We start from the raw sequence: 25,115 nt of genomic DNA on the forward strand, positions 1-25,115 counted from the left end.
GATTGTCCAAATTTTCATTATATTGTACAAAATCTTTGTAAGCAAAGTTTGATGTTTGGTAAGGGGGGTCAACTCAAAATATAGGTCACCATTTCAAATCTTACAAAAACAAAAACACTCCCTTCCCCAGAGTTTTGGTTCAATAATGATGAAACTTGACCAGGATGTTTGTCTGGTTAATATCTAGGTCAAGTTTGACATTAGGTAAAGATTGAATGAACCAATTTTCTCAGATGAGCGAACTAGGGCCATCTTGGCCCTCTTGTTTTACTTTAAAACATTATTATGCCCACTATTTTGAAGCAGTGATTTTTTTTTCACTTTATATTTAACAGCTTGTGCACATTTATTGGGGGAAAAAAGCACTATAGACCATGAAATAGTTAAAAAAAAAAAAACATTATTAATATGATAATAAATAACAGTATGCCAATTGTGTATAAGTGCATGTTTAACTGTTTTCTGAAATTTGAATGATAAAGTGCTGGGGAATTAAATTGCTGAATAATAAACTCAATAATTGGGTTTTTTGGGGAAAAGTTACTTTTTGCCATGAGGAAACAGCCAGCTTTACTTTTTGCAATTGGAAAACAGCCTGTAGGAGGCTTTAATCTGGGGCAAAACAATCACTCTGAACATCCCTTTACCAGTCACTGTAGAACACCATTATTGCAAGGTGTGTCATTGTTATTCTGCCAGTGCATATGGAAGATCCCAATAGACGAGATAGACCGATCGGGCAGCTTTCCAGCGCACCTCAACCGCTGTATTGAGCTTCTACTTCACATTCTGCGGGAAGAACACGACTCCCGGACCCTGCATGAGGTTCATTTGCAGTTGAACAGGCAACCTGAGCCAGGAAGGTGGGTCCATCCTGGGATACTGTTCCAAAGACTATGATCATTTAACCCTTTAACACTTGGATAGGTATTTTGACACATTTGTAGTCCTTTAGAAAGTTACATCAAATAAATTCCTTTCTTCTTAAATTCAAGTTTTACCGGTAAAGGCTTCATTTCCAACCCTTAGTTACTAATGAGCAGCAAAAGGCATAAAACCTGAACAGACTGCAAGTTACTCGCAGGCTGTTCTGGTTTTTAGCTCACCTGATTGCTCAGGTGAGCTTTTGTGACCTGTCTTTGTCCGTCTTCCGTCCGTCCGTCCTCCACATTTGGTTTGTAAACACTCTAGAGGCCACATTTCATGTCCGATCTTCATGAAACTTGGTCAGAAGATTTTCCCAATGATATCTCGATCAAGTTCGAAACTGGGTCATGCTGGGTCAAAACTAGGTCACTAGGTCAAAAAAACGAAAAACCTTGTAAACACTGTAGAAGTCACATTTCATGCCCAATCTTCATGTAACTTTGTCAAAATGTTTGCCTTAATTATATGTTGGTCGAGTTCAAAAATGGTTCCGGTCCATTGAAAAACATGGCCGCCAGTGGGCGGGGCAGTTTTCCTTATTTGGCTATAGAGAAACCTTGTAAACACTCTAGAAGTCACAATTTTTGCCCAATCATCATGAAAGTTGGTCAAAACATTGGTTATATTGATATGTCGGACTAGTTTGAAAATGGTCCAGATAGGTGAAAAAACATTGCCGCCAGTGGGTGGGGCATTTTTCTCTATATGTACATAGTGAAAACATGTGAACACTCTAGAAGTCACATTTTTGGCCCAATTTTCATGAAATTTGGTCAGAACATTTGTTTCCTTGATATGAGAGTTGATTTCGAAAATGGTTCCAGTAAGTTGAATACATGTAACATGTAAATCCTTGTAAACTTTTAAGAGGTCACAATTTTGTTTCAGATTTTATGAATCTTGGTCATAATATTTAATTTTGTAAGCAAAGTTTGATGTTTGGTAAGGGGGGGGTCAACTCAAAATATAGGTCACCAGGTCAAATCTTACAAAAACAAAAACACTCCATATGCCAGAGTTTTGGTTCAATAATGATGAAACTTGACCAGGATGTTTGTTTGGACAATATCTAGGTCAAGTTTGAAGTTTGGTAAAGATTGAATAAACCGACTCCTCTCAGGTGAGTGAACTAGGGCCATCTTGGTCCTCTTGTCTGCTGGTTGCAAAAGCCATTTTCACTTTGCTTATTATGGGGAAAAGGGTTAAGTTAAGGTAGAATTGGGCCCCATGCATGTGCGTAAAGTGTCCTCCCAGATAAGTCGGTGCAGTCTGCACAAGCTTATCAAGGGTAACACTTTCCTCCTAGACTTGATTTCTGTTTACAAATTTCTGTTTACAAGAGACTTCTTTTAAATAAAAATGTCATTTTGTGACAATTTTGTCCCTTGTTTAACTTAAAAAGTTAATTTAAGTGTTACGTATAACAACCTCATAATCTCTTTGTCTACGATACATATTGATATAAAACTTAATGTACAGGTTCAGGGTCTATATAAACAGCACTGTCCAATACCTATACCTTCCACCAGCTTTAAAGCAAGATCATGCTCCTTTTTGTTCAGGTTTGTGTGCAAGATGAAATTCAGTTGTTTGTATTCAACAAATACAAATCTAATACAAATATTTAATATTCAAACTTTATACATATCTTCAGGATCATTTTGTGTGGTAACTTGTACCTGCAATTTATTGCATTCTTTGTACTTGAGACATCAATGTATTGCATCCTTTGTACTTAGGACATCAATGTATTGCATCCATTGTACTTAGGACATCGATGTATTGCACCCTTTCTACTTTAGACATCAATGTATTGCATCCTTTGTACATAGGACATCAATATACTGCATCCTTTGTACTTAGGACTTTAGTGTTTAAAATGGTTAATTGTAGACCTAGGGTGGGATTGCATTTGGGGCCAGTAATGTCAAGGTCCATGTAACTGAAGGAAGAATTTTTTTTAATTTAAGTTCAACTTAATGAATTGGTAAAATTTGCAAATTTGCAAATCTAGTTTCTTGAAATGGTCACATTTATTGTTTTAGTTTAAGTGTTCATCTTCAAGTTTACATATGCTCTATAACTGCTACAAATATTCAACTTTGAATATGTCTTTGTGATCATAATATCAGGCGAGTCACAGAATATATATCCTTATCAAAGTTTTAACGCTGGTTGGTGGTCATTATAGCAGGCTTATCATGGCAGGCTTTTCCCCAAGCGGTTTCAGCACAGCGGGCCGACTGTACCAGGACTTAAAAATCAATATTGCCGCAGCACTTGTTTTCATGCCCCCGGTAGGGTGGCATATAGCAGTTGAACTGTCTGTCAGTATTTCAGTCAGTCTGTCCATCCGTCTGAAAAAAACTTTAACATTGGCCATAACTTTTTCACTATTGAAGATAGCAACTTGATATTTGGCATGCATGTGTATCTCATGTAGCTGCACGTTTTGTGTGGTGAAAGGTCAAGGTCATCCTTCAAGGTCAAATGTCAAATTTATGGCGTCTGTCCGTCCGAAAAACTTTAACATTGGCCTTAACTTTTTCAATATTGAAGATAGCAACTTGATATTTGGCATGCATGTGCATCTCACGAAGCTGCACATTTTAAGTGGTGAAAGGTGAAGGTCAAGGTCATCCTTCAAGGTCAAATGTCAAATATATGGCGTCTGTCCGTCCGTCCAAAATCTTTCACTATTGACGATAGCAACTTTATTTTTGGCATGCATGTGTATCTCATGGAGCTGAACATTTTGAGTGGTGAAAGGTCAAGGTCATCCTTCAAGATCAAATGTCAAATATATGGCGTCTGTCCGTCCGAAAACTTTAACATTGGCCATAACTTTTTCAATATTGAAGATAGCAACTTGATATTTGGCATGCATGTGTATCTCGTGAAGCTGCACATTTTGAGTGATAGAAGTTCACGGTCAAGGTCATCCTTCAAGGTCAAAGGTCAAAATTAATAAATTTCAAAGCAGCATTCTCATGAAGCTGCACATTTTGAGTGGTGGAAGTTCAAGGTCAAGGTCATTTTTCAAGGTCATCCTTCAAGATCAAAGGTCACAAAAAAATCAAAGCGGCGTTATCATCAAGCTGCTTATTTTGAGTGGTGGAAGTTCAACAAGGTCAAGGTCATCCTTTTAGGTCAAGGTCATCCTTCAAGGTCAAAGGTCAACAACAAAAATCAAATCGGCGCAATAGGGGGCATTGTGTTTCTGACGAACACATCTCTTGTTCTGATCATGTCGTTATGTTTGTTTTTTAATGTTATAACACTTTTATGAAATATTGAGTGAAAACAAGTAAATATCTTACAGAAATGTCTTATAATAGCTCTACAGTTATGTAGATTTTCATGAAGAATATAAAGATTTTTTTTAAGCTACACGCAAAATGCCCCCACACACCCGCATCAACACCCTTGCTGCTGTGCCCGCCAATGATCTTGGGGAAATGCCTGCATGTTTGTAGTTGATAGCATTCCATTCTGAATTTAACAAGAGCTGCACACTGTTGTCAATTGTCAGGAAGTACCTCAGAGACGCAGAGAAGCGTTGCTACGCGCTGAAGTCGCACCGTTACACCCTGGACGCAGTAGAGCTTCAGATTGAGGACATGAAGCTGGAAACTAATAGTGATGTACGACATCAGTTCCTTAAAGATGTGTACAAGATCTGGGAGCATGGTGTTCAAAAGCTGAACAAGTACCCAGAACGCATCAAGAAACTGTTTTCAGAGGCTTACAGGGTGGTACTGAGAAAGTATGAGGTATGCTGGTGGTTAAACTTGTTTTTGGGGCGATTGCCTTCTGCAATTCGCCCAATAGGTAACATAATATACGTATACTTACGAAAGAAGTCCGTTACTGCAACGAACCACTTATCATTTCCAGATGCTGCATTCGCAAACAAAATAGCTCCAATCTCATGGCATCATGGCATTAGTATTAATACGCCTCAAAAACACTGTGAAAATGAACATCAGTATTTTCCGTTGCAAAAATTGACCAATCAGAAGATGTCAAAGCTATCGGAAATTGTTTGATTTTTTTAATAATACATTTTGCGGAGACGAATGTGTCTAGCTCAGTCGGTAGAGCACGATACTGCTAAACATGGCATCGTGGGTTAGAATGCCAAGTAAGATGATTCTTTTTTTCCCTATTATTTGAACTGAGGCCAGTGTACTTAGGCAAGAATGATCCATAAACCTTACTGTACTAATTAGAAATTACTGCAATGCTTGTCTTTATCAAATATATGTCAAGTTTGGAATTGGGAAAGTGTATTATATCTTCACAGTTTAGCTATCAATTGGCAAATACCACAATGACTTGTTTAAAAAAGCAGCATTTACATTAAACCCGTATAGCTAAATAATATAATGTTGACAGCCTGTCACCCTTCCTTACTTCATCTGTTTTCTTCAAAAAAGGTGATTGGCTGGCATCACGGTGTATAGAGTTTTAACAACCACATAATTTGAGCAAAATCGCCCCACCAGTACTTTGAGTACTTTGATTTTATACAAGATTCTTACATGACCAGAATACTGATTGTTACAGTTTCAGTAAAATCAATAAAAAAAAACGTAAGGCACCACATAAAAAATATTCATGCAAGTTTTTTCAAAATAAAGTTGTATTTCTGCTTTCTGGTGGTTTCAGTGAAATATTTTGAATTGATTATTACTGTCATTATTGATAGTACTTGTTCCTGGTTCCTGAATAAATATGTAGAAGATGCCAGAATCATTATTTGCGAAATATTTATTATTTTTAAATTATAACTTTTTTTCAGTGAAAATATTAATGACTCTGATAACTCAGAAATAAGTATTGATGATCTATTACAATCAACAAGTATTGATGATCTATTACAATCAACAAGTATTGATGATCTATTATAATCAACAAGTATTGATGATCTATTACAATCAACAAGTATTGATGATCTATTACAATCAACAAGTATTGATGATCTATTACAATCAACAAGTATTGATGATCTATTACAATCAACAAGTATTGATGATCTATTACAATCAACAAGTATTGATGATCTATTGCAATCAACAAGTATTGATGATCTATTACAATCAACAAGTATTGATGATCTATTACAATCAACAAGTATTGATGATCTATTACAATCAACAAGTATTGATGATCTATTACAATCAACAAGTATTGATGATCTATTACAATCAACAAGTATTGATGATCTATTACAATCAACAAGTATTGATGATCTATTACAATCAATAAGTATTGATGATCTATTACAATCAATAAGAATTGATGATCTATTACAATCAATAAGTATTGATGATCTATTACAATCAATAAGTATTGATGATCTATTACAATCAATAAGTATTGATGATCTATTACAATCAATAAGTATTGATGATCTATTACAATCAACAAGTATTGATGATCTATTACAATCAATAAGTATTGATGATCTATTTCAATCAACAAGTATTGATGATCTATTACAATCAACAAGTATTGATGATCTATTACAATCAACAAGTATTGATGATCTATTACAATCAACAAGTATTGATGATCTATTACAATCAACAAGTATTGATGATCTATTACAATCAACAAATTTCATGTTTAGTAATGAAATATTGATGAAAAATCATTTTGATTACACACTGTGACAAAATAGATGTGTTATTGTCTAACAAAGTGGGTGGCATTAAGCCTGCTTATGCTCTTGTTTGTCTGTCTATCCATCTGTGTGTTTATATGTTGTGAAATGTTTTCCTTGCAGTATCAGTAATCATTAATCAGACAATGTCAAATTAACTTGTTCCTATCTCAAAGGTTAAGGTCAAAATAACAAATGAAAGATTTAATTTGCGAAAAGTTCTGCTTTTTATGGAAGATTTAATATGCCAATAATATAAAACCTTATTTATTTTGACATATGTATTGGTCATATGTCCTTGAACTGTGTCTTATCATGTGCATTTGTGGCGCATTGTATGTGATGCTTCTAGTCTAAATGTAAAATACTGACTGCAATAAACATGTTTAATTTCGTCATGATAGATGTAATATCTTTATTAGGGGAGACAATGAACGTATTCATTCACATAGAAAACAAACATATATGGTATGTTTTCATTAATTTGGTCATTGAAGTTGAACCATACATCTTATTATTACGCATTTTGTCAGTTTAATGTTTCATTGACCGGGCCAGCTAGCTCAAGTTGCTGGACTATAAATACAAGGCTCTCCCGTTTAACCCTTCCCATTCAGAAGCAAAGTGAAAATACCACAGTGCAAACAGCATAAAACCAGAACAGCCTGCGAGTAACTTAGAAAACTAAATTCAATTTAAGACCTTTCTTACTAGATTCAAATTTCCTTCTTTTCCAAGCCTTAGATACTGATGAGCAGCAAACAGCATAAAACCTGAACATACTCCGAGTTACTTGCAGGCAGTTCTGGTTTTATGCTGTTTGCACATAGCCATTTTTACATTGCTTCACAGTGGGAAGGGTTAAAACTCGTTTTCATATAGCAAGTTTTAATTTAATGTTTAATGCCCTTCAGACGCTGCCCCAAAACATGTTGCTGGACCAAGCCATTAGGTACTGTAAGCAGTTGCAGCAGAAGGCAAAGTTAGACAAGGTACGTCTGCAGGAAGGGCAGGTAAACTTATACTGTCTTATAAAGCGCCATTAAAACTAAGGGGCACTTTCCAAAGTGACAGCACAAACATGCTTCAGAGTAGAGCTTGCAAATTAAATTTAGTACGGGTTTTTTATCACTAGCATTAATGAAAAAAATATTTGTCTTGTGAAAGAACAGCAATCACATGTATATTGTTTCTGAAATGTCAAATATAATCCATTAAATACCTGTCTAATGTTTTTGTGTGTGTTAAACATTGGGAACAAGAACTTTTTAAAGATAGTGAAAACAAAAGTATCTTCACCCTGACAATATCCCATGAATTCAGATTACATAATGAAAACAAACGGTATAGCATGCAAAACATTCAATAATTATTGCACTTTTATTCATTCTTTTGCAGTCTGAAATTGGTCATTCACAGGCATCCACAAGTTTTACATCCCCTGTTGCAAACACCTCCACGCCCATTTCCTTGGCGAAGGTGTTGAGTCCAGCACCTGTAGGACTATTGCCTGGAAACCAGTCAACGATAATCAGCCTCCAGAGTCTCATGAGCGCCCAGATTCCCGTGGGTAGCTTACTGAAATCTAGCGTCAATGCTATGGCTGTATCTGCAGACATTAGAGACCTGGCAAAAAAGATTGAAAGTGAGAAAAAAGTCATTGACAACAGCATGGCTGAAGTGATTGTTCTCTCTGACAGCTCTGTAAGCTCTCCCATGAGGCCAATGTCTGATAAGCCAATTATGATTGACAGTCCAAGGGAGTCACAGTTTGCGAAAGAATCCCCCATGAGTCAGAAATCCTCCTGCACCACCCCTGGGAGCAATGCCCCCACTGTGAAGATCAAGATGGGTCTCCTACAGGCTGCCAAGAGGTTCAAACCCAGTGGCTCCCTGGTCGGTAGCGGAGACAACGACACCTCACAGGACGAGTCTGCCTTAGACATTTCCGACAGTGAGCCATTGTTTCCGACAAAAATGGTGGATACAGAGGAGGGAGATTTCTCTAGTTCATCGTCATCTGAATCTGGAACATCGTCATCTAGTTCTTCATCCTCTAGTGAAAGCACTAGTGATGATAGTGACGATGATGACAATGATAGTGATAATAATGATGATGGTGGTGGTGAAAGTACTGCTGTTGGTGAGGAAAATGATGATGGTGAAAGCAGTGACAGTGATAATGAGGAAGATGATGAAAGTGGTAGTAGAAGTGAAGACGAAGATGGTGATGATAATGATGAAAATAGTGACAATGATGATGACGGTAACAACAGCTCTAAAAAAGAAGTTGTAAATAAAAAGCCACCACCTCCAAAGTTGAAAATGAAATTGAAACCGGCATCTGAAGATGAGGAAGAAAGTAGTGACGACATGGAAGAAATAGATCTATCAAGTAGCAGTGAAGATGATGACAAGAATGATAAGGACTACAATGCAAGTGAAGATGAGGCAGATGATGAAGATGACATTATTTTGATATCTGATGATGAAATTCCAAGAGGCAGAGTAGTGATTCCATCGCCAACGCATAAAATGTTCAATGAGATGGAGATATTGGTAAAAGATGTGCCTGGTTTTGATCCAATTATTTCATCAATAATGTCCAACCCCACTGGAGACTGACTTGACTGAATCACAGGTTACGAAAAGCTGTCTATCAGTGCAGATTTATTCTGGAATGGACAATGCTGGAAAATAATGAGAAAATAAAAAATATCAGCATGGGATCCTAAACTATGAGCTAAAAGCAAGTTTGTGTTTTATCTTTGAAAATCTTGTCTTGTTTTGTCAAATATTTCCTTTACATCTTTAAAGAGTACCATTTTATTCAGAGAAGGTTAATTGAATTCAGTTAAGAAATATGAATAATAAGAGCAGTCAAAAATGAAACATTTTCGTACATTCTAAAAACTAACAATGTATATAGCCTCTAAGTGCTATTGATTATTTGCCTTTTTCTGTGATTGCCTTTTGTCCGTCGTGCATCGTCGGTCGTTAACATTTGCCTTGCTAACACTCCAGAGGCCACATTTATTTTCTGATCTTCATGAAACTTGGTCAGAATATTTGTCCCATTGATACCTCGACTGAGTTCGAAACTGGGTCATGCTGGGTCAAAAACTAGGTCTTTTGGTCAAAAAAAAGAAAAACCTTGTGAACACTGTAGAAGTCACATTTGATGCCCAATCTTCTTGTAACTTTGTCAAAATGTTTGTCTAAATGATATAACGGTTGAGTTTTAAAATGATTCCGGTCCGTTGAAAAACATGGCCGCCAGGGCGCGGGGCAGTATTCCTTTTATGGCTTTAGAGAAACCTTGTGAACACTCTAGAAGTCACAATTTTTGCCCAATCATCATGAAACTTGGTCAAAACATTGGTTTTATTGATATCTCGGACGAGTTCAAAAATGGTCCAGATCGGTGAAAAAACATGGCCGCCAGGAGGCGGGGCAGTTTTCTTTATTTGTATTTAGTGAAAACATGTGAACACTTTAGAAGTCACATTTTTGGTCCAATCTTCATGAAATTTGGTCAGAACATGTGTTTTCTGGATATGACGGTTGAGTTTAAAAATGGTTCGGATCGGTAAAAAAGCATGGCCGCCAGGGGGGGGGGGCATTTTTTAACCAGGTTTTCCGAAGGAAAAAACTGGTTATTAGATTGGCGAATGCGGGCGGGCTGGCTGGCAGGCTGGCGGAACAAGCTTGTCCGGGCCATAACTTTGTCGTTCATTGTGAGATTTTGAAATCATTTGGCACATTTGTTAACCATCATTTGACGGTGTGTCGCGCGAAAAAATTACGTCAATATCTCCAAGGTCAAGGTCGCACTTTGAGTTCAAAGGTAAAAAATAGCCATAAATGAGCTTGTCTGGGCTATAACTATGTCATTCATTATGAGATTTTAAAATCATTTGGCACATTTGTTCACCATCATGGGACGGTGTGTCGCACGAAAGAATCACTTCAATATCTCCAATGTCAAGGTCGCCACGACTAAAAATAGATTTATTTTAAAACAAACTTACAAAGGGGGTTAATTTTGTTTGTTCATTTCAAAAGTTCAGTTTGAGTTGTCTCCCTTTATCAGATTTTTTTTCACAATGAAAACCTGGTTTTGTGACAATTTTGTCCCTTGTCTTATATTTATATTGTAAAAAAAGCTTGTGAACACTCTAGAAGTCACATTTTTAGCCTAATCATCATAAAAAAAATTCTAAACATCAATTTTATAAATATCTCGGACGAGTTCGAAAATGGTCATTATTGGTGGAAAAACATGGCCGCGCGGGGGTGGGGCAGTTTTCTCTATATGTTTATAGTGAAAACATATGAACAGTCTAGTTGTGATGAGCCATAATGTTAAAGAAAGATAACCTGTACATACTTGCTAATAGTTAACTCCCTTGTTTAAGCTGCTGACTCATTTAGTTCACCTCTGGAATTTGTTAAACCCCTTGGTTTCAAAACACTTGTAGGGTAAATACTTCAAATTGCATATTTTTCTAGTATAATGACATTTTTGGCTATGTTGTAATTTCTTGTGTAAATCTGTACTTATTGTTTTTGCACATTTGTTATCAGTTTGTAGCAAATTAATCTATAATGGGAACTATTACTGATAAGCCATCTTTGAGAAAACCCCTACAGAGTTCCACAGAGTTATAGGACAAAGGCAGCATTTTCACCAAACACCTTATCATGAAGGGAGAAATCCATAATGAATTGCTTGGCAATAAAACACAGGGGAGCAGAGTAATTTGGTATCTGCTTGTGACCAGACAGCACTGTGTGTTATGATTATAACTGATAAGAAAGATGAAATGTGTTGTTTAGTGTTTTAATTTTCTGAGATCATGATATTATCCATTTGCAAATAATCTGATGAGAATTAAACAAATTTCATGTTAAAGAATAATCTACTTGCACAAAATGTTGAATTTTTCACTATATATTGGTTTGAATCTGACTGAAAAATAACAGTATTAATTAATTGATAGAGACTTTAAAAGGAATCACTTTTCCAGTTTATATTTATATTTTACTGAAAACATAGATATGAATTTATTTTACTGAAAACATAGATATGAATAGACATGGATATGAATAATCTCCTTTAACACTCAATATTGGATTGTAATGAGTTCACAGTATATAATGTTACTATTCCCTTCTGTTATATGATACAATATGTACAGAAAAAGTATAAAAATGGTAAATATAACCGGTCTAATATTCATAACAATGACGGTTTGAGAAAATACACCTTTTATATACTAGTAAAAGTTATAGTTTAAACAGGCTTCTTTTTACATTCGTTAAGGTATTTGCAGTATTTGTTCATTTTTAACGATGCTTAGATTCTTTAGACTTGGCTTGTACCTGTCCTTAATTCTCTGTCATTGATCTTCATTTTTCTAGCTCTTAGAATAAAAGTTAGTCATTTTCTTTAAAGCTGCTTTGGTTTTCACTTATAAGATTAATTCTTTGAGTGTATTCAGGCATATCTGACTGGACGCCTTTAGTTAATTGAATTACAACCAGTCAGTGGTGTCATCCTGACCGAATATAAGCGCTCTTTAATTAGACTCGATAAATATTTCTGTATTACAAAGTGCTCACAAAGTTACATAACTCGTAACCGTCCCGTGACCGGTTCACTTGCGTAAGCGAATGAGACGGCACTACCACTGTTGTTGATAGTGAAACATTGTGTATACTTTTAGTCACATTTTTAGTTCAATCTGAATGACACTTGCTGATCTTCACACATGCTGACAATCTTTATGAGCATAATATTTTTTGCTCATGGTGAACTTTTGTGATCACCTTTTGTCAATTGTCTGTCTTCCGTTGTGCGTCATGAATATTTGCCTTGTTAACACTCTAGAGGCCACATTTATTTTTGGATCTTCATGAAACTTTGTCAGAAGATTTGTCCCAATAATATCTTGGACAAGTTCAAAAATGGTTCCAGTCTGTTGAAAAACATGGTCGCCAGGGGGCCATTTGTTGTTCATTCTTCATGAAACTTGGTTAGAACATTTGTTCTATTGATATCTTGGGCTTCAAAGAACAGGTCATTTCTTTTTATCTCAGGTGAGCGACTTTGGGCCTTTCAGGCCTTCTTGTTCTGTATATCTAATAAGAGAAAGTGGTATTATACAGGATTTGCAATTGCTTTTCCAAAACCAATATTCCGTATCAATTGATATTTCAAAACATATTTTGCAGCATAAGAAAAAAAACACTTGAATACATTATGTTTTGTTAAGGAATTTTATGGAAGCGTTTTTTGTCAAATACAGCTATTGTGACGTATACTTCTTAGAAAAAATGTGTATATCATGCAAAGTTGAAAATGCTGTCGTATCTTCTGCAAACTATGTTCCGTGTACTGATTTACTAAATTGTCTCATATAGGAAGACAATATAAGCAATTGTTTCAGTGGCTTTCAATTGCTTATATATATATTGCCCAACATTCAATTGTAGCACAAAATCTAAATAATGCAAGACTGTTAAAGATCTACGATAGCACAACATTATATATAGTGGAAAAAATCACAATTTATGCTGAGAATGTTCATGCAATATTTCCGGGAGATAGTGGGATTTTTTTTGAGAAAAAAATAAAGTGTTGTGTTTACACTAGCGCAGTCGTCTGCTTCACGTTGAAATTTAATTGATATGGAAATTTAATGAAGAGGGCCAATAAAATGTATAAAAAAAAAAGATGGATGCAATTGGTTAAAAATATTTTGAAATGCAAGTTTACCAGTTTTTCCTAATGTGGTTGTGTTCGTATTTATTTACAAGCTAAGTAAAGTTTATAGTGAAACAATACAGCGCATGTGTGTGGCGACATCGAGAGAGCCTTGTTTTTAATATACTAGTATACAAAATGGTCGATACCAGCTTGAGGCGCTCGGTCAGCAGCTGTAGCGTGTACGTCGCGACCGGGGAGTCACCCACAGAAGATTTTCTTGAAACCTCCGAATAATCGGCAAGCGGAATGCTAATTGTCCGTAGCTGGATAGTGGTTTTCACTACATCGTCTGAGGAGGGTCGGAAAGGAGAACTTCTGCGGGCGACTCTGCTAACTCAGCGTGTACCGTAATCCATCGAGCTGCACGTACTCTACTGCTTAGTTCGCTAGGAAGAACGAGTGATTGGTTTTCGGGGAAAAATCACGTTAGGGATAAGCAGGCACCTATTATATAAAGCATTATCTCGTAAAACATAATATCAAATAATTATATAAATATGTTTATAATGCACAATATCACAACTTTGTGTAAACATTACTTCTCGTACCCTTCACAACTTAATGCTATTTGTAACTATCAACTAAACTTTGAAATGAGAACACGACACAGGCCAGAGACAGCATGCTTCATCCTGTTATGATCCAGTTAACATGTATACGAAGGGCAATTGATATGACTGTTTAAATAGGTTTTATTTTAGAAAATATTGTGAACAATAAAGTGATAACGTTGTTCAAGAGCTTACATAAAATACAGGTTTTGCAAATAATGACGCCTGAACATTAAATTTATGAACACGTTTTCTTGATTTATTTTGGTTGTTATATACAGTAGGTATTAGCATAAACACCACTGATTGCTTCAGGCTATATTTCGTTCGAAAATGACGTTGAAAACATATTTTTTGAAACTAATGTTATACTTGTTTGCTTATTCTAAGGTTATTTCGTCTTATGTCAAAACGAACAATAATGCCATATCAAGTCCAATTCATACCGTTTAGAACTCAAACTCGAATGCACAACCGTAAACATGCAATATTTGAAATAATTAAAAAATGTACAAGTATTGAGATCGCTTCTTCTCAAAAGCAAGTGCACATAAATTTGAACAACCTCCAACCACGACGCGTCATCACAAGACGTAGATATTCTGTGTGAGTTGACAACCGTACCAGTTGATCAAAGCGGGTACGAATTTACCACGGTACGAGTTGACTGTAAACCACATTAATAGTCAATAAAAGCAGTATTTATTGGTCGATAAGTACATCAAAATCATGTGTAAAAAAAAACGTTCAGTGGTTCGTGTTTTCCCACCAGAATGCTGACTCGGTCAAAAGAGATTGATCAAAGGTGGTTAGCGTGTGGATATGATATTAATTAGTGATTTTTGAATGATGAATTATCGTATTATAACGAAAAATCAACTTTTCTGGAGAAAAAAAATTCACTATCAAATATAAATATATAACAAGGTATCCAACTCGAAATCAGCCGAAAACGGTGTGCATCGCTTTGAACAGCCATTAATTCAACAATTTTGCAGCGATTTTCACGATCTTGGTCTTATTCAACGCAGAAATGAATTTCCTTTCTGGAATTGTATATGTCTTGCAATATTTTTACAAATACTGGGTCAACTTTTAAGAAATAACACGATACACAACACGCGTGACCCAGTTAACATCGATCAGACCGTATTCATGACTGAAATCTTCACGGAGTAGAGGACATTTTCCCTGCAAAGTTCACGGACCTCGATACCATAATTCAATAAAAGGTATGAAAAAACATTCTGACCGTGCTTGCCGTTGCATTATGCATCAAAACTAACTGTCCAGCGCCGTTTGAAACCTTTGTTTACATACATTTCAACTAACTGACATTTTTAACACACGAGTGATTTCATTGTTCCAATGCGAAGGTGTGTCTTTACAACTGGAGATTTCATTCATGAATACGGTCTGATCATTGTCAAGTAGGTAAAGCGAATTGTGTTTCGTGTTATTTCTTAAAATTTGACCCAGCATGTGTAGAAATATAACAAGATATATACATTTCCAAAAAGGAAATTCATTTCTGCGTTGAATAAGACCGGGTTCATAAAAATCGCTGCAAAATTGATGAATTAATGGCTGTTCAAAGCGATGCACCCGTTTTCGGGTGATTTCGAGTTGGATACCTTGTTATATATATATTTGATAGTGAAATATTTTTTTCAGAAAAGTTGATTTTTCCTTATAATATGATAATTTATCATTCAAAATGTTTTCAACTAATTAATATCATAGCCACACGCTAACCACCTTTGAGATTGATAGGAAAGATTTCGACATATCAGGGTTGCTAGGAACGATACCTCCCTCACTAGAATTTACCCTAATTGGATCTGAAATGTAAATAGTTGTGCATGTATTTTGTTTTTAAGACACACACATTCAAAGTAATAATCTTACTTGTTTTGATTTTGTTAATTCACTACGAGGGTCAATTCAACACTTCCATTGGCCGAATAAGTTTATAAAATTTAACGTTTAATGCACCGCTTTGGAGTACTTTGCACCGAATGTCTTTAATATACATTTGAACGAACTCGCATGTATAGTAAAATTGATAGTAAAATATAATTTTAGTTCTTCATGGAATAGTATGCGACACATGTTACTTAAATTATGGAAAGAATCGTTGCTCAATCTCACCTTAGATAGCGATCAGATGAACCTCAAGACAGCGATTTTACTTACGCACGCGCAATTCTCTGTGTTCCCTCGTTGATCAGACGTGTTTCACGCTCTACAACGGTATATATGTTCACCAAAAGGATTCATATTGCATAAGTATGTAATAACAATAAGTATATTTTAAATATGTGTACCGCGTTGGTCTTTATTTGTTTTGTTGGTAATAAATAACCTCACTAAAATCAATAAGATCACAGCCTTAATATTAATGGCAGTTTTTTCTGAACAATTCTTTGCCACACAATATAAACAATTGTATGAGACCGGAGGTGGTTAATAATCTTTGCGGATACCATGCGCCGATAATGTTAATTTTTTTTTAAACAGGCTTTTAGACAAGAATGTTTTGTGTCACTCTATCAATCGCATTGTCGACCACAAAACTTGAGCGATCCAGATATTTAATAAAATTGAGTTCAGCCATTTAAAATGTACCCTGAATAAGATCGGTGGTCGATCAACATCAGTCTTTATGTACGCCGTGTTTCGAATCTTGATTTTAATTTACCAATGAATATTTTACATTAAATACGTGTCTTGGAAGCTCTTAAACCATGTCTTGCGATATGGCAGTAAACCCAAATTAGGCTCCGATATTGGCATTTGGACAATATCACCGTAAGTTATTCTGAGTTACAGTATGAAGCAGATACCTATACATATTCTCGTTTTAATTGCAGAACCACAAAAATGTTACGCATGAATAAATCCAATCGTCAGGCAGAGTTGTCGTTCAATACTCTCATATACATACATGTAACCGTCGTTTCAGAGATTAAAAAAAATCTAAACAAAAATATCGGTAGTCGGTATCCAATGGCGTACATCCCTAACGCTATACTGCACAAGAAAACGGTCGACTAGTTTTTCATATTACAATAAAAATCAAAGCGCTGAAGGCACTGATGTTCTTCGCTACTGCATAATCTTAGACGCAACTCGGTTTTCACAATAGACTGATCCCGGAAAAGCACGAGTTTAGAAAAACCCACTAATCACCCCGGTACAAACAACGCTGGTCCATTAAATCAACCAATGATAGCTTACTTTAAATAATAACGGTTGATACGGTGTGTGATTTTGAAAGGATTATAAATGGGTCATGTTTATTTGTACCAGCAGATAAGTGGGTTTTTCCAAAATGTTGCTTTTTCCGGGATACATATATTATATTATTGCTTTTTATAATGCAAGTTTGAAATGAACACAACCCATTCAAATTTATGTCTTAAAGCACAGGTCGAGATGTGTGAGCACTTTTTATCCTCATATTTATGTAATAGAGATAACTTAGATACAATAACAACAATATGTGTCTCTTTTTCACAATTGGTTGCTGCACTGGCAACCATCTTTAGAATTTTGGTTGCCTTGCTAAAGAATAACAAGCCTAGAATCATGTACATATTGTGTTATGTGTATCTAATACTATATCTGTTTTCTTTAAATTATTGAGCAACAATTTTGCCCACATGACCGACTTTTAATGCAGCATTAAGCTCCGTTTTCCCTGAAAGCAGCCAATATGTACAGATTTCAATGATAAACTGGCCAATGTCGCCGCACAAGCTGTTATAAAGACTAGACTGGCCAATATCGTCGCACAAGCTCTTAAACACACTTGATTACATACAGGCTGTCTGCAGTGTACCGGTGGTGAAGGATAAACAGGCAGTGGTTATCGTTCCAAGCGTAGCTAACAGCAGACACAGGCAGTGGTTATCGTTCCTAGCGAAGCTAAAAGCAGACTGACTTGCAAAACTGCCTCTACGTTGTTGCTCGCTAACGCTCACAACTAAAAATACAACACTTTTTGAAGTCAACGTATAACCCTTTCTATTTTGCGTAGTTAAGATATTTTTTAACGAATGCGAACATTCCATTTCATTCTTCGGGCCTAATGAATGGCAATGTCTACAACATTTTAATGGTTGTTGACAAATATCCATTAAGGTGAAAACCTGGGTAAGACAGCTACGCCGAACAAGCGCCAGCCTTACAGATACCGTTTTTACCGAACATTTGCACAACCTTTACTGACCGCTGCTTAACTGATAAACTGATGACTATTTACTTAATCGATTATTTATAAGGTCAAAAGGCTCATTAGTTGTCCGATATTACCCGAATGTGTGCTGGTTAAGGTTCATGGGGGGGATAAAATTCATTAAAAATTCGCTTTGGTTTTTCTTCATTCAATGTGGTACAATATGGTCAAACTATATATCATTTTAAAGCTAAAGACGGATAGAATAACATAAACACATTTTTGACATTCAATATTTGTGTGCTTTATTCATATTTTGGTTTAAAACCAATACATTTTTACACTAATTTACAAAATCTCAATCTAAAGTTAGAAAGGATATGCACTACCTTAAGTTGAATAAATACAAAGCTATATACATATACAAGGTCAAGTTAGCAACATTTCACAGAAAATTATTGTCATAAAACAACAAATGAGTTTTTATTCAACTGCCTATTTTGGATAAATTTCCTAAACAAAGTTCTAAAAATAACTAAAACGTAACTACTTTTTAAAAATCCAGGTATGGTGGATAGTAAGAGTCACAATTCTTATTCAAAGGCTTAACAATTTTGTTATTTACCTCTCAACCAAATTGCAAATTTAAACCATCTAAAATTGAAATAGATTGCAGACGACATATACAATTGTAAAGAATTATAAAGAAATTGGCAAACCGATTGATTTTATATTTCGATTACTTCTACCCATTTTGAAAGCGTGGCCATCGCTGTGCTCCGTAGAAAAAACGTGCAAAACAAATCGGTCGAAACCACGTGCAGTAGTGAGAAAACCGGGTATGTGTATACACATACCTGAGAAAACACAAACATATTTTGACAGTTGGTTCGCAACTAGTAAAACAACTATTAACATAAATCAGCAAGAGATCGCACTCAATAACAGAAATGACCACGTAGAGATATCATCACTTACCCTATTTCAAATATTTTCCAGCTGAAAATTGTCCCCCACACGTCTTTTTTAGTTTATTTGTATTGTTTTTTCTGGAGCCGAAGTGCATCTCACAGAATATCCATCTAACTTCCGTTGTTTTCACTTTCGTTATTAAAAACTTTGTTTAAAAGAATTATTTCTCCTTTTAGATTGTTAAAGCGATGTGTTATTATATATTATCAATAGAATAGTATACCGTGATGAATTTAACGGAGTTACGTATCGATCTTTCTGTCAGTCTGTAAGCGTACTATTTTATGCGCAATAATATACGTATTGTGATTCGACAACAATTGTAAACATTGGTGAAATGCTTCTTACATAGTTATTCTTTTGAGTGTTTATGAGGTCTGATCGTGCAGTTTGCAAACATCAACGGAAAGATTACAATCCAATGCATTTGTCATCGTCAACCGTTTGGAATGTCAATTAGGCGATGAGTTAGTTTTTAGCATGTTTCTTTCTATGTTATGAATTTACAAATGGCTGCCCCCATGGTGATGAAATGACGTGTGTTCGAGTTTTGATATTTCTAGATATGTAAACTTTTTTTACTTTTTAAGCGTAACTTGCCCTCGTCAATGTCGATATTATTCACTAGTTATATAATTTTCCGCCGAAATACGTGGAATAAACATGATTCAGATTTTTGAAAATAATGTATATTTTAGTGTTAAAATCGCTTTGTATTTTGATTGATTTTGTGGATGGTATGATACGTTGATGTACAAAATTGGTAGCAGTTTGAAGGAAAAACATCCTTTAAAGCATATATGTATACATTTTCAATGTGGCACTCTTCCTTTAGTCAAATTTGAGTTCAATGCTTGGGGACCCACATTTTTCAAAATGAAGCCTCTACATGAACCTTAACTGGACATCTGATTAAAGCCATTTCACGTGTAGTAAGGTAAATTTCTTATCTTCCTTTTTACATAACATACATTTACTTCTTTGTGGGAATTTCGTCCTTTCGCCAGTGTTCGTTCACCCATTAAAGCTCGTGCAATTGTGGTCATGTCCAATCGTTATTTAGAATTGATCCGATGCAAGATTTTCATTGGTCATTCAAATGTACCTGTTGATTTTTTATGAAATTACTGACCACGCTTGCATTTGCCAAGACCGTCTAGTGGATGCAAGTCCAAAGTCGTTGTTTTATTCCAACCTGGTGAGTTAAACAATTTTCATTAATTGAACATTGTGTATTATTGCATTATGAAATGTGTGTGAATTAGTTTAATTAATGAAAAGTTCTTTTAATTCATATTTCGTAGTATCGTTTGTTTTGTTCTGTTTATAAAATATTGTCATTGTTTTGTGTAGGTATGGCTATATTGGTCAGCGTCAATAAATACAATTAAACCTCCACGGCTTTGATTGAATGATGTGCTCCGCACTCCCACACCCACTACAAATGGCGCCCAACGTGGGGCAGACGTGCGACGGAAGGACCAGGTTGGCGGCTTGACTAGTCCATATAAACGGACTCCCAGAGCCTTTGATAATTTTTGCTATGGCGGCTCTGGCAGTCCGTATGCACCCCTTCATAAACATGGGTGCAGTTCAGCGCAGCGAATCCGTGCGCTTCACTAAACAGACGTCGTTCGAGACAAATTGAGGAAAATAATGAATAAACTTCATAAACATGTTAAATTTACCTGAATGGCAACCTACGGATGTTATCCTTTGCATGCACCCTATAAAACACGACAATGTTTTAACACACTTTTCTCGCTGATATGTTTATGTTTAAATTTGAAACAGTGTATTCTGTATCGAATACCACATCGTTATCAACTTTATAGGCTGGAGCACATAACCCGACGTGCAAAATATTGGTGTACTGCGACCTAACCAATTTTGGGTCAATTTTCCAATATTGCGGATACAGCGTACAAAACATAACCTAAGTCAATAAAATCAATTATTTCTTGCTTTAATGTTACCATTTGGACGAGTTTGTGGTTTAGATAGGTAAACTTTAATAAGTTCTTGCAGTTTCAGTGTTCCTTAACCCTTGCATTGTTGATAACATTTTGCACCCATGGACAAGAGAGAGCGCATTGCAACTATAAGCAGCCCATTGGGCTATAAAGCTTAGAGTTGAATTATTGCAACTAGCGGCTGGACCAGGTTTCCGCGGCGAGGTTGGTACCACGTTCGTTGAGGACGGGCCAACGCTGTCGGAGCGGTGCTAGATTCGGGAGCACGACAACCCCAAAGAGGCGCGTTGACTTCCGTCCAGCTCCTAGGACCGTTTCGGCAGGACCCGCAGTACTTTCGTAAAGGACAGCTGAATTGTGTATTAATTATGCACTTTCTCGTAAGAGAAACCCGCGTGTTTTTCAGTGTTTATGTGAAGTTTTGTTTACACCACGTGACTTTTGTACTTTTTAATTGTGAATTTCGACACTAGAACTTTCAATAACTGTTCGTTGTGGGCGTTTTGTTTGTGAATGTGTTAAAGTAAATTTGTTCCCTTAAACATGTGGGATTGACTGGCCAAGTAAGTCTATTATATCAACTTCTTTTATTTTAATATTTATGACGCACTACTTATTACGTGTGTGTATGTGCAAACAAATAGTTCAATTGGTATCAAATGTAAACAATGCGTACGCAAACACGTCCTGTATTTCAGTTCGGTGTTATTGCAGTCTTTGAAAATATTGTATTAATTTTAAACATGATAATTTTCTGTAAGTATTTAAGAAACGTTTGTAGCGAAGTTCAATTTTGTAAATTATTTTCAGTTCACGGTTAATAATAGTTATGTAATATGTTTTCGTGACCGCTATATTTCATTCATTTGCCTTAAAGGGGCCTTTTCACAGATTTTGGCATGTATTGAAGATTGTCATTAAATGCTTTATATTGATAAATGTTAACATTGGGTCTAAAAATCTCCAGTAAAAAAAACAAGAATACAATTAAAGAATTTAAAAAAAGTAACCCTCAACGGGGCTCGAACCACTGACCCCTGAAGCCATGGAGCAAAAGTCTTCCGCTCTATCCATTAGACCATCCGCTCTCATGCTATGTCAAATGTATTTTTTACTTTATATATGCAATCCTCGTAGTATAAAAAATACAACGTCAACAACAGAATTCTCCAAATTATTCAATCGTTTCGCGTTGCAACGCTTTATGATTTTCAGGTTTTTAAATCGTCAAAAGATGCACATAATGGATATTTTAGAGCATGGTTAATGTTCAGTATTACTGTTTCTTCACAAATATCATAACTTTAAGGAAAATGTGCGAATCTGAAACAATTTTTTTCAATTTTGTCAATTTACCAAAGCGTGAAAAGGCCCCTTTAAGGTTAAATTACAAATTAGAATCCACATGCTGTAGTTAATTTGTGGTATTGACTTCTTTTATTTCCTTTAAATAGTAGTAAAATTATAAATATTTTTAGTGTTGTAATAGTTTGACAATTATAAAGTTTTTGCAGAAATTATTTGTTTTAATCGTGACATCAAACGTGTCATTGTAGTCGTACATTTCCATTTGAGCTTATACGCTTTATCAAATTACCAATCAGTTGTTCATGAGAATTATTAGCTTATTTAAAATTATGATATTGTTTTGGAATTAAAGGGATCTTTTCACGCTTTGGTAAATTGACAAAATTGAAAAAAGTTGTTTCAGATTCGCAAATTTTCGTTTTGGTTATGATATTTGTGAGGAAACAGTAATACTGAACATTTACCATGCTCTAATATAGCCATTATATGCATCTTTTGACGATTTTAAAACCTAAAAATTATAAAGCGTTGCAACGCGAAACGATCGAATAATTTGGAGAGTTCTGTTTTTGTCGTTAAATTTTGTGAAACTACGAAGATTGCTTATATAAGGTATAAAATACGTTTAGCATGTGTTCTCGGCGGAATAGCTCAGTAGGTTAAAGCGTTTTTACTTCAGGACTCTGGCAGGACTCCAGGGGTCACTGGTTCGAAACCTGCTCCGGGCAATGTTCTTTTCCTTTTTTTAATTTTATTCTTGATTTTTTACTGGAGCTTTTACGATCCAATGTTTACATTTATCAATATAAAGCATTTAATGAATAAGTTAAAAAAATGCCAAAATCTGTGAAAAGGCCCCTTTAAGGTTTTTTGGTTTAACACTTTACAAATGTTGATTTCATGTGTAATATTGGTACATATCAACATATGTTTGTGATTTAGACATTTCCCCTATAGTTATATCTGTCAAACAGTCTAGTTTCTAGATTTGTGAATGGTAATGGTGAAATTCATTTAGGTCACAATATACCAAAAGATTTCCTACACAAATTCAATGTAAAAGCAATAACTTTAACGAAAAATAAAGTCAAACTTTTGCGCATAAAGACCCTTATAACCATACCTTTTCTCGAAAAGCGTCCCAAGCCAAATTGATTTGAGCAATAAAAAAGATAGGTCACGCGGTATGTAAGAGAGAACTCGTCACGAATCAAAAGTCACTGTTTTACGGCCATCTATTTACCGGCTTCTATCCAGTTCATGAGGGTTTCCCGCCATCTGTCAAAGTCTTATGTAGTCTCCAATCTTCAGATAAAAGAGTGAATTTCTAGTAAACAACAATGTTTTCCCTGCCACATGCACACAGAAATATACTAAAATAAAGTCATGGCAAGTGACCCTACAGAGAACCGTGTCTTCAAATAAATGATGTTTATGTTTTTAGAGAGTATAGCATTGCACTCCAAAAAGATTTAGTATATTGTAACCTTTAAACTCTCACTCGACCCTGGTGACCTTCGGTGGCAATGGATATATTTTTGACCAAATTTCGAGTTCCGAAAGGCCGCAAACAGTCAAAACCATTTCATCAAAACAAAAAGTGACACAAGGAAGTCTTTTTGTGTCAGTGTCATAACATAGGCAACATACATTGAAAATACAGTCAAACACAAGGCTGGCTTCTTCACTTGTGAAACTATGGCCCTTGATCTTTCCCCCCACCCACCTCATTTTTAATGAAAAATTAAGAAATGCGACCCATTTCATGGCACGCACAGTACATTCAAACAGAATGCAATCCTAGTTACGGCTACATTACTCATTAATTTCATCCCTGTGCTGTGTTTATTCACCTCGAAAAGTGTCTCCCATACGTTTAGATTTTTCACAATTTACCTTCAAAGTTCTGTTCTGTTTCTGCAGCGTGAAATATTGACTTCCGCCAAAAGTGAAAACCTCCTTTTTGAAGATTCAAAATTAACTTGCTAGGGAGCTGTCACGAGTTTCAATGTTTTTTTTCCAAAATTTTGAGACAATCTTTCTCAAACCTAACACAAGAAATACATCTTATAAATACCTAATTGATTTTTAAAGACCATAGGTTACTCCTACCCTAAAGATATGTAATTTTAATGGACCCCCCTTTCACTGATATATCCCCTGCCACCTTAAGTTTTTTAATATATGCATGATAAAACAAAAAGCTTTTGTTATATTGAAATATAATGTTTTATGAATTAAATGCAACATTTCTTAACTGTATACTGTGTTTTGTTTGTATTTTACAGTAATTCCAAAATTTCACACAATTCAAGGGAAACAACCAGAACAGAAATAATCCAACAAATAGTGTTCCTATTCACAACATTTGACTCTATTTATTAGAGAAGCACAAGTTATAGGTCAAATGTTTAAATGATAATTGACAATATCAATCAGTCTTACAGATGTATATTCCCCTATGAATACATAGTACATGCACTAAATATTGACATTCATGGTCAATGCCGAGAGAAAGTACAGTCTCAAAAGTTATTTGAACCTATAATTGTGCACAGATTACAAAAAGACACTGGATAAAATACCCATACTCCATCTGGAGTAGCACATACTAAGATTCATAGATCATGACCAAACATAGTCCCAAAGCTACTGGCCCTTCAGTGTTTTAAAGCCAAAATGCAGCTTTATTGAATTCTGTTTTCACTGTACACAAGAGAGCTTAATCCTATATCCATATACAAGTTTGACTCCTCTGTATTTG

The 25,115-nt window shown here is 35.4% G+C and overlaps 1 protein-coding gene and 1 long non-coding RNA gene across 3 annotated transcripts in view; one reads left to right on the forward strand and one right to left on the reverse strand.

Moving 5' to 3' along the window:
* LOC127845162 (calcineurin-binding protein cabin-1-like) overlaps positions 1-13,370 on the forward strand; it is a 125,293-nt gene extending 111,923 nt beyond the window's left edge. Inside the window, exons 36-39 of one of the 2 annotated variants that reach the window (XM_052375923.1) lie at positions 700-863; positions 4,460-4,700; positions 7,510-7,587; positions 7,994-13,370. In XM_052375923.1, the coding sequence (XP_052231883.1) occupies positions 700-863; positions 4,460-4,700; positions 7,510-7,587; positions 7,994-9,220 (1,710 nt within the window). In that variant the 3' untranslated portion in view covers positions 9,221-13,370. The remainder of the gene's footprint in view (positions 1-699; positions 864-4,459; positions 4,701-7,509; positions 7,588-7,993) is intronic. The other variant, XM_052375932.1, reaches the window with a different exon arrangement.
* Positions 1-23,658, reverse strand: part of LOC127845581 (uncharacterized) — a 478,937-nt gene extending 455,279 nt beyond the window's left edge. The window contains exon 1 of the long non-coding RNA XR_008033273.1: positions 23,595-23,658. This is a non-coding gene — a long non-coding RNA (uncharacterized LOC127845581). The remainder of the gene's footprint in view (positions 1-23,594) is intronic.
* Between the last annotated feature and the right edge of the window lie 1,457 nt (positions 23,659-25,115).

This window comes from Dreissena polymorpha, chromosome 1, assembly GCF_020536995.1.
Source record: "Dreissena polymorpha isolate Duluth1 chromosome 1, UMN_Dpol_1.0, whole genome shotgun sequence".
Classification (NCBI taxonomy): Eukaryota; Metazoa; Mollusca; class Bivalvia; order Myida; family Dreissenidae; genus Dreissena; species Dreissena polymorpha.